The 10,085-nt window shown below is 49.2% G+C and overlaps 1 protein-coding gene across 1 annotated transcript in view; it reads right to left on the bottom strand.

Moving 5' to 3' along the window:
• Positions 1 to 119: 119 nt before the first annotated feature.
• KATNB1 (katanin regulatory subunit B1) overlaps positions 120 to 10,085 on the bottom strand; it is a 12,135-nt gene continuing 2,169 nt past the window's right edge. Inside the window, exons 4-19 of the mRNA XM_015812097.1 lie at positions 8,950 to 9,050; positions 8,320 to 8,361; positions 7,828 to 7,911; positions 7,578 to 7,693; positions 6,748 to 6,819; positions 6,452 to 6,602; positions 5,986 to 6,173; positions 5,760 to 5,890; positions 5,244 to 5,294; positions 4,447 to 4,529; positions 4,116 to 4,220; positions 3,144 to 3,293; positions 2,285 to 2,361; positions 1,773 to 1,847; positions 1,195 to 1,311; positions 120 to 323 (exon numbers count right to left, since the gene is read on the bottom strand). Of these exons, the coding sequence (XP_015667583.1) occupies positions 191 to 323; positions 1,195 to 1,311; positions 1,773 to 1,847; positions 2,285 to 2,361; positions 3,144 to 3,293; positions 4,116 to 4,220; positions 4,447 to 4,529; positions 5,244 to 5,294; positions 5,760 to 5,890; positions 5,986 to 6,173; positions 6,452 to 6,602; positions 6,748 to 6,819; positions 7,578 to 7,693; positions 7,828 to 7,911; positions 8,320 to 8,361; positions 8,950 to 9,050 (1,676 nt within the window). The 3' untranslated portion in view covers positions 120 to 190. The remainder of the gene's footprint in view (positions 324 to 1,194; positions 1,312 to 1,772; positions 1,848 to 2,284; positions 2,362 to 3,143; positions 3,294 to 4,115; positions 4,221 to 4,446; positions 4,530 to 5,243; positions 5,295 to 5,759; positions 5,891 to 5,985; positions 6,174 to 6,451; positions 6,603 to 6,747; positions 6,820 to 7,577; positions 7,694 to 7,827; positions 7,912 to 8,319; positions 8,362 to 8,949; positions 9,051 to 10,085) is intronic.

Genomic DNA, 10,085 nt, shown 5'->3' with positions numbered 1-10,085 from the left:
AGGAAGGCCAGTGGTGCCACAGCAGGAAAGTCTGCTTCGAAAGGTCTCCTGTAAGAAGGCACTGGCCCGGGTGCAGTGCAGAAGGGCTGCCTCCCAGAAGGCCGCGAGGAGACAGCCCCCCCCCGGCCGCATCTCCAGAGCTGGATGGAGCTGGAGGGCAAAAGCAGCCAAGACTCCCTGGCCGCAGCGGTCACTCCAGGACGGCCATCAGGAGGTGCAGCTCCCGGAAGGCACTGCCGTGGCGGCCACTGAGGCCAGACCGGTTCTTGATGAAAGTGCTGATGGCTTTCAGTTGTTTGTAGCACACGTGGCACTTCTGGAGCCTGGGTCGGGAAGAAAAGCAGCTGGCAAAAGGGTGCACCACTCTGGAGGGCTCAAATGTTATTGTGCTTATTTTTATAATGCACTGTCAGAGCGAAGAATTAATGAAGTAATGGTATTTAAATCATTAAATCAGGAAAAGTAAGTGTGTGAGTGTGTATGAGGGGCCGGCAACGTCAGGTGAACCTACAAATCCTCTTGAAGACAATCCCTCCTCACCCCGAAGGTCCTGCATTGACCTACTACTGAGATGAATTAGCAAAGAGAGGGCTGAAGGACCCGATGAGTCCCTGCCCAGGGGAAGGCAGCCTTCAAGGGGCTCTGCTCCCTAAATACTTAGTGCTTTAGCAGGTAGTGAGGGAGTAAGGATTCACCAAAGGCGAAAGGGCACGTGAGCACACAAGCCATTTGGAACTGCCTGTCGAGCCATCCAACTGTCTGGAAATTCCCCTTGTATGAGCTAAGAGGAGAGGCTCCTCATTACCTCTTCACACCAGGAGCAGGAGGAAGAAACTAAGAACATTTCTGTCTTTGAACCTGGGAGGCAAAACAATCTGGGGCTTTAGAAACTCATGTCGCCCTCTTTAGATATATCTTGGGAAAGAAGCTCTGGAAGTATCTTGCTTTCTGAGTTGGGGGGAGGGCAGGGAGCAAATAAGAACTTGACACCATCAGAAGCCTTGAATCAACCTTGGTAGGACATCTTTGGATCCCATTAGGTAGAGTGGAACAAGCGTGTGCAGGTCCTGACATTTCTAGTCTAAATCTGGAATTCACTTATGTTATGTGAGGGGCAGAATTACTGGAGGTCACAACTGGTTCACAGCATCCCAAGAGCAGAAGCCTGGTGGAAGAGAAGTGAAGACATGTTACCTCTCTTCTCGGGAGATGTCCACTCCCACCGACGGGGGTGCGGTGAGGATGTCCGTAATCAGGGGCAGAAACCTTTGCAGAATTAGCTTCAGGGATGCACAGCCTGTCTGGACATAACTGGCACAAGAGAAAGAGAACGGTGGAGGAGAAGAAACGGCTTCAAAACCCACCCCGTCCCCAAAGGATAAACGGGTGGAGAGAGAAAAGAAATGGAATCCCAACAGCTTTGGTCCTCCTCCTTTTCACAGGCTTGGCAGGGAGACCTCCTTTCAGCGTCCCCAGAGTATTGCCCAGTTCTTGTTACCCAGTGACTACTTGCTCAGCATCTTGACTGCAAACAGGAGGCCCTCTGCTGTCAAGGGCAGGAGCCGGAGCTTTTGACACAAAGCTCTTAGACACAAGGAGAACAAAGGAGATGGAGCTTTCGTGAAAGTGTTTTTAACGAACAGTGATAACTGTGGGGTCCTCGGTGCTCCCTGAGCTGGGTTGTTTGTATGCAGATCTTTCATTGCCCAACTAGGGACATCATCACAGCACAAGGAGCTTATGGAAAGCTTACGGCCAGAAGAAAGAGTTACCTTTCATATTTGCTTTGCAGAAGCTTTTCTATTTGTGGCAAGACAACCGTGCACAGATCCAGTTTCCAAAGAGATCTGGGAAAAGGAGAGAGGTTACACTGGACTATGGCATCCTTCACTTCTTGAATCCTCAGGCAGAGACTGCAAAACCTTGGCTGAAGCAGAGGACAGCCGAAGGCGAGATGGACTGTGCCAACCATTCAGACTGCAGATTATATTCCCACCAGGAATGAAAGCCTGCAGTGGCTTCAAGATCAGCCCCAGAATAGCACTCGGTGCCCTGAACCACCCACGGGCCCCTGGGTCCCTCCAGACAGGACAAGGAGAATAGATGGACCCCAGGAGAGCCTGTGGGGTCCAGAGCACGTTACGTGCCAAGGGAGCAATCCCACCTCTCACTATACCAGCTCAGCTAAACGCCATTCTCTGAAGCCTCCAGGGTTTGCAGGCATCGGTGCCCGGCCAGTCCCACCAACCCTCTCCCCGTGGAAGAAAAGCAGACTGAGACTTACGCCTTTTGGTTTACAATGTTCAGAAGGTCAACGATCACTGAGAGGTCATTGATGGCCACCGCAGAGTCTACCGAAGTCTGAGGAGAAACCACAATGGCGGAAGAGGATTATGACAAGGAACCTCAGTAGGTTGGTTGGTGGCAGGTGGGAACAGAGAGTAGTGTGACTCCAGATGTTGAACCACAAGTCCCAGCATCCTTCACCCTCTGATAGATTTGCTTCTGGAGATCAACAGCATCTACTTGGTCAAATAGAAGAGAAGCTGTGGGGTCCTTGGTGCTCTCTGAGCTTGGCTGCTTTCTTGCATACATGTCACTATCGAACTAGGTAACATCCGTGCCAGAAGGGACTGGGATTTGCTCTTGTCTTAAATAAATGAGAGTATTTTGTATATAAAATGAGAACAAACCCCACTCCCTTCAAGCACTGAGGCTGTGTGCGGAGAGCGGAAGCTGGCGCTGGACTTGGCCAGACCTGAGGCATCGTGACACGAGGTGAAGCGAGGCGAGACTGGCGGAGGAGCCTGGAAGAGCCAGCAACCTGAGTGCCACGAGTCAGCTGGTGTAAAGCTAGTTTGCTCACTGCGGAGCACCAGGATAGGCGCGTAAGCACCGAACAGAATGAACCAGCAATTTAGGCTGTCAGGACTGCACTGTGTGTCTAGCATGTGTAGATTTCCCTGACACTGTCTGCCATACACTAAATAAATAAATAATAATGGGGAAATTAACCCGTCTAGTGATAGGATGCTGGAGTCAATGGAGTCCTGTATGAAGGTGCACAGCGGTAAGAGCCTGGGACCCGGGTCAGAAAAACTAAAAGCACCCACCCAGCCCCAAACTCCATCCTCCAAGCTTGCCTTGATGTCCCCAGTACTCCACACCGCTCTCACAGTGTCCAAATTCTTATGGCGACTGGTCAGCACCACACACATGGTCTCGTGGCCCTTCCGGATCTGGGACAGGGCCTCCTCGTCTACGATTTCCGCTAGGCCCTGGTTCTTCACGGCCTGCAAGTGCAGAGGCAAAAGGGAAATACACCAAGCTAGATGGGAGGTGATCGTGAATGCTTGCAAAGGACTTTCCACCCTAAGAGCCATAACCTAAAGATGCATCCGAGTTTACGTTCTTTGTAGGTAACAGGATTGTGGCTTAGGAACAAAGCAGTTATTGAGGACTATGCAAACTGACAGAGGAAAAAAAATCTGTCCTGTTCCCTGAATCCCATAGAAAGATATCTCTGAGGGGGTCATAAAACAGGACAAATCAGTCAAGTTCTGCCTCCTGGTGATCAATATAAATAAAAACCCTGCCCAGAAAATTATACTGTTTTTTAAAAAGACATTCCTAAGAACTGATGCTGTTCCAGATTACAAAGTTGCCTTCTCCTTCCTTGGGTGTTTTCTACCCATACCTCACCCATTTTCAGAATAACAGAGTAACAAGATAACAGAGTTTGGAAGGGACCTTGGAGGTCTTCTAGTCCAATCCTCTGCTCAGGCAAGAAACCCCAGAACGTTTCAGGCAAATGGCTGTCCAGTCCCTTCTCAAAAACCTCCAGTGATGGAGCACCCACAACTTCTGTAGGGAAGGTGTTCCCCTGATTAATTGTCCTCACTATCAGGACATTTTTCCTTATTTCTAGGTTTGATTTCTAGTGTCCATTCATTGCTTTTTAAATACTAATATTTTACTGTTACGCTTATTTTACTGCTAATAGTTTACTGTTTACACCCTAAAGAATATTCGGCCTTTGGTCAAATCAAAACCTGCTCCCTAACTTAGCTGCTGACCAACTATTTCCTCTCTGTTTTGGCAAGCAAGAAACATACCGGCAGGAAGTCAGAGGCCTTCAGCCCAATAGGCTCATTCCTGGCAGCTGGAATCACCAACGGCTCCACTCGGGTTATTGGGGTTGAGGCAGCTATGGGCTGCCTCTGAACAGGGTCTGTCTGCTGTAAGGAAGGACAGGCTGGTCACCCAGGTTTCCAGGCAAAAAGAGAGAGAAAGAGAGGGGGAGGGAGGAAGACAGAGAGAGGGAGAGAGAGAGGGAGGGAGGGAGAGAGAGAGAGAAGCAACTCACAGCTTCCATGCAGGATGCTGATGGAGGCTGCCTCCACCCCCGAAGGAGCAGCCGTGATCCGGAGAACGAGGTGGCAAGGCACTTACCCCCTCCTGGCCTGGCAACGGGGACTCGGCATCTCCTGCTTGACCAGCCCGCGAGGCTTCTTTTGCAAGTGCTGCCTCTGGAGGGAGAGGGGAAAAAGGGTCTCTTGGGAGAGGCCAAAAAAACAACAACAACAAAAACCCCCAATGTTGCTGGGCAGAAGGTGGGCACAAGTGCTCTGGGGAAAAGTCCCAGTGCTTGAACTGTCTTAAACTTACAAAGGCGGTGCATAAAACGTAGCTTGACAAAAGTACATAAAATCACGCACTGCCTGATAAAAGCCGGTGAGAAGTTTTCACTCAGCCCAATTCTTAGGCATTTCTTCACAGAGCACATGGCACATTGTGGAATTCAGTCCCACAACACAGGACGAGGGTCCCTGGGAGGAGATGCCACTGACTCCTGGAGCAAAATCCCAGCACAGGGACGACTATCAACGGCTGCAGTCAGGGAGGCAGATGCCACCCTCTGAATTGCTGTAGAAACCAGAGCGGAGCCGCAGGGCGGGGGTCCTGCTCGGGTGCTTCCCCGAGACCCCCGCTGCTCCCAGGCGCCTCCGAAGGCCGAGCTACAAAGGGAAGCCGCTGCCCCCCCTTGTCCTGGACAACCCTGAACTGACTCCCCTCTGGGCACCTTGGGAGCAAAGAGCCAAACCGTCCACTCTATCGAATGCCCCCCCCCATTATTTTCATTGACTGCGAGGAACACCAAAGGTCAAGCCCCCCCCCCCAAGAGCTCCACCCAAGAGGCATCAGGAATCTCGCGAAAGCCCTTCGGGGCGCTCCGAACTCACCGTCTTCCGGAGGGGCAGGGAAAGGCTCGCTCTTGCTGGGGGGAGTTCGTGCTACAAAGACAAAAGCCCAATTTCAACTGAAATGTTTTCCTCTTTCATAAGGTTACAGAAGAAACGGCATTTTTCTGGGTTTCTGCAGCTTGAGTCCAATGCAACACTCGGTGACCCTGAGGGGCTCTTCCCACTTTCAGGATGACCGGAGAGTCTCCCCAGACCCTGTGCACAAGGAGCTCGGCAACAAAAGCTCCAACTCATTGCCAGCCAGTGCACTGAGGAGCAGTGAAACCCTTGCTAAGGACCTCTCTCGCCGTCAGAATAACTGCTGGGTCAGCTCTTTTGCCGCACCCTGGAGACCCAAGATGGGCTCTTGCAAGGCCCTGGAGGCAGGAGTCTACAAGGCAGCCACAGAGTTTGATGGAACAGGCATTCTTAGCAGCTTCATAAAGCTGAGGCTGTACACATTGGAAAGATTTATGCGCAGATTTTGCCCAACCCAAGAATGTTCACCCAACTCACTGATAGAGTTCTTTGGCTGGAATATCTCTTTGTAATCCTCCAAGTTCTGGATCTCTGCAGTGGATTCCCTTTCCTCCCTGTCATCCTCACTGCTTGGACTGCGCCTCTCGCTCTCCGAGTTGTGCTTCACTCTGGGGCGTGAGAGACCGAGACGGGGACCAGTAAGCTGAGCCTCCACCCCCCAGAGGCCTCTGCTCACCCGGCCTCCCCCAAAGTGCCCCCCCACCTCTGGGGCTTGCTGCAGGAGGTGGCTGGCCTTTCATAGATGCGTCGCAGGGAGGAGCCCAGAGATGGGGGCGGGCTCAGCGGCTTGTCATCTCTGATCAGTCCATGGAGTCCAGACCCACATTTTGTGATTTTGCTGAGGTCCACAACGTATGATGAGACGGTGCTTTGGGTAAAAGAAACGCCAATCTAAAGAAAGAATCCGTATTCTTAGATTGTTAGGTATTTGCAAGGACCATCTAGAAAAAGATCCGGTGCTGCTGCGTCAGGTTGGCTGCCCTTCCTCCAAGCTCCCTGGAGAAGAACTGGGGCTCTGGGCCAGGTGTTGCCACGAGAGGGAAGGGAGGCTCCCTGGCAAGCAACAAGGTGGGCAGAGCCCTGCCACTCCTGCCCCGGCCCCCTGGGAGCCCTTTGAGGGGGGGCGGCACAACAACGGAGCCAGAATCAGTCAGAAATCCTCCACTCACCAACTGATTGTTACAGATGGACAAATCGGCCACTTTGCCCCAGTTCACCAAAACCACTTCAAAGCATCGCTCGGGCTCCCAGCCATAGACTCGCAGGGCATCCTGGCTGCCAGCGTACAAGCAGCAGCCATCAGGGTTGAAAAGCACACACCTGCAGGGGAGGAGAGGCAGCAACACGAGTGCCCCCAAATTGGGAGGAAAGCCTAAAATGGGCCATCTGAAGCCCTGAATGGGCGGAATCCCCTGAACTAACCACTCAGCGCCATTCCTGCTGACAAACACCTGTTGCCTCTTACCTGACAGGCGTGGCCTCTTCCTCAATGCAGCTCACTGTGTGGAACTTCTCCAGGTCCCAGAATCTGACTGTCCTAGATGAAAACAAAAAAGCAAAGACACCGGAAGTCTTTCCAATCCCATCTTCTTTCGTCACTCTTTGCTTCCAGCCCAACCAGCAGCCGGGCTCCGTCTCCCAGCTCCTTTTACATCTCATTTCTCTATTTCTGGGATATGAAGGCGAGCAGCCACTTGCTTTAGGAGACCACAAATCACCAGGAAAGATTTTACACACTGACAACTTAGCAGGCCAGTTAAACATCAACACCTCTGTTTATGCCAAGCAGTTATTGAACCCTGAGAGCTGTTCAGGGATTCTACATTTCCACAGTAGGGAGGGAGGGAGGGAGGGAGGGAGGGAAGGAAGGAAGGAAGGAAGGAAGGAAGGAAGGAAGGAAGGAAGGAAGGAAGGAAGGAAGGAAGGAAGGAAGGAAGGAAGGAAGGAAGGAAGGGCAGCAAAGGAAGAAAGGCTGGGTTTCAGCACAAAGAGGAGACCAGCTCCAGGACCAGATATAACATCTCTCAGGAGTTTCATGGAGGCTTCAACACTATGGAAAATATTATGGGGAACTCAAGAGGGCAAATCCTGACTTCCTTCTGAAGCACCAGCTTCCAGACTGGTGAAAAAAGCCTTCCCTAAAAGCAGGAACGTCTTCCACGCACAACGTCAACAACAATTCAAAGCCTGCATGCCACACCACCGAGGGCTTGTGAGATATTCTAACAAGCCCTCAGCAAATCTTCCACTGGTTTCTTGACACCTCATGACAGCCCCAGCGAGAGCTAATTCTACCTGTCGGAGCTCCCCGAGGCCAAAAGGTACTCGTTGGGGTGGAATTCAATGACGTTGACAGGTCCGGTGTGTCCTGTGAACTCGAACATGATCTTCCCAGCAGCCAGGTCCCACAACTAGGCAGGAAAGAACCACAAAAGCTTTTCTTGCCAGAGTGCTAACAAATTTCACACCCATCAGCCAAGCTGTTCAACGGCCCAGGCTGCCATCGGAGGGAGGGGAAGAGGAGAGGGCCAGGGGGCATGTCTACCTTCACTGTGTGGTCATCAGAGGAAGATGCCAGCCACTTCCCATCCGGACTGAAGCGGAGACACCGAACCGCTCCTGTGTGGCCCTGCAAAGTGAAAACGGGTTTGCATCCTGCCTTTCCTCCTTCAAGAGTCCAAGGCAACGTTCGGAACACTTGCTTCTCCCATCTTTAGACAACTGCAGCCCAACGAGAGAGGTCGGGCTGGGAGAGAAGGGGTTTGTTTGTTTTCCTTGAAAACATTTCGCTTGTCATCCAAGAAGCTCCTTCAGTTCTAACTGAATGGTGGGGAATGGAAGGGTTTATATTCTTCGTAGTCAATCTGGCCTAGTTTGGCTGTTAGGTTTCTGAGAGTTGTTGAGGCCGTTTCGGGGTATATCTGAATATTGATCATTCCAGATTCATAAAGCTTTTCAAATTGTCCCAGTAAATATTACGCATTGCACAAATGAGTTTCACGATACTAGGTGAAATAGAGCAAATTTTTCTTCTTACCTTGTACCTGAAGACACAACTTTTTTTTCTTACATCCCAAAGCTGCATGAAAGAAAAAATACCATCTTTTAAAAAACAAAACATTTAACTGTCCTAATCAATCAAGGTTTGCCTTAACATTAAGAAGTCCCAATTTCTGACTTGGGACAGAGCAACTGTTTCATAGCATGGAGGTAATAGAATTTGAAAGGGAAGCATCTCTCCCTTTTTTATGGAACTTTCTGCATTCCTCTCCTCCTCCTCCTGACTTTTGATAACGGTGCACAGATCTGGCTGCAGCTTCTACAAATGGGTGGCTATCACCATGTTGGAAGAAAAGTATCATTTGTTCAGGGTTCCGCAGAACAATATTCATGTCTCCCAGATCGCTGGGCACTTTTGGAAAGAGGAAATCTGCCAAGTAGCAAAACTCTACCCCATCTTCGTTTCATGAAGAAATAAAGACTACAACAGGGCGACCAAGAAACTGACTGAAATTCAGAAGTGGCAAAAGAACACACAGAAAACAAGAACTGCAAGCAGCTACTTGGGTATACTAACCATTAATTGGTTTCATCTGCTTCTGCCCACCACAACATTCATCATCATTCTGCAAGACCACGCAGAGAGAGACAGATGTATGGGCCTTACCTTGATGTTGGTGTCCATGGACCCTGAAGCTACGAAGCCTCCATACGGATGGAAATCAAGGCTGCAAATATTGGCTTTATGACCCATTAGTGTACGGAGGACTGAAGAGGAAATTCAGGGAAACAAAATTATGATTTAAAAAGATGTTATTCTGCCAGTGATAAATGCATGTAAGATAGCGTGGCTGGTATAATTTTGTGTTTTGTTTAGTTAAATTTTATTTTTAAAATAATTTATTATAAATTTAAATCAGTTTCTTAAAGGGGAATCTGTATGTCAGATTAGGATCATTTTTCCATAACAGAAGAAATCAGTGGGGAAGGATATTAAACCTTTATAAACTTGTTAGAGGAGGCCACATATTGTGGGCAAAACTGAACTGAATGCCACACAAACAGGACTTATTTCATTTAATAGATTAGTGATAAAAACTTTCAGCTCCAACTCCTTAGTCAACCGACTAATCAAACCTAGCAGGCAACAGTCAAATACTGAAAGGATTTTACAGTAGTGGAAAAAATAAGTCAGTTGCAGAAGCTGTTCTCTTCCACGTGGCTCCAGAGTCTGGTTCCTCCCATTAGCGTGGAGGTAAATCATAAGGAAAGCAAACCCACTTCAGCTCTTGGTTGCTGTGACTGACTTTCCAGATGCTTGTAGGCAGTGCCAACTTTTTCACTCAACAAGAGCAATACTTCTGCCTAGACATCATTTGCCTGACCCCAGAAAAAGACAGGGGGGCAAGAAACTGCACGACCTGCAGGGGAGCCAGTCTGGTGGGCAAAATTGTCCCTGACTCCACGTCCCCTTTTAAGTGCTGAATTATGTGTCTATACTGTAAATATTTATTAAATGAGATCCCAATCTATGTACTATGTAACTTTTCTCTATTGCTTGAAGGAAAACCAGTTCTGTTAATAATGGCACTTTTAATTAAGATCTAATTCTGAATAAGATCACCAATCAGTTTCAATAAATATCTCTGTGAAATGGAAAACCTAAGGACCATGTGCATTTTTCTCACATTATGATTTCTTAAGGCAAAGCTACTATGTGGCCAGAAAGGAAATCCAGTTCTCATACAGAACAGACCAAGATAATAATAATAATAATAATAATAATAATAATAATAATAATAA

The sequence above is a fragment of the Protobothrops mucrosquamatus genome, unplaced genomic scaffold, assembly GCF_001527695.2.
Source record: "Protobothrops mucrosquamatus isolate PMUCROS unplaced genomic scaffold, P.Mucros_1.0 scaffold67, whole genome shotgun sequence".
In the NCBI taxonomy this organism is placed as follows: domain Eukaryota; kingdom Metazoa; phylum Chordata; class Lepidosauria; order Squamata; family Viperidae; genus Protobothrops; species Protobothrops mucrosquamatus.
Note: the sequence above shows the minus strand (reverse complement) of the source record. Positions and strands in the feature narration are given on the sequence as shown.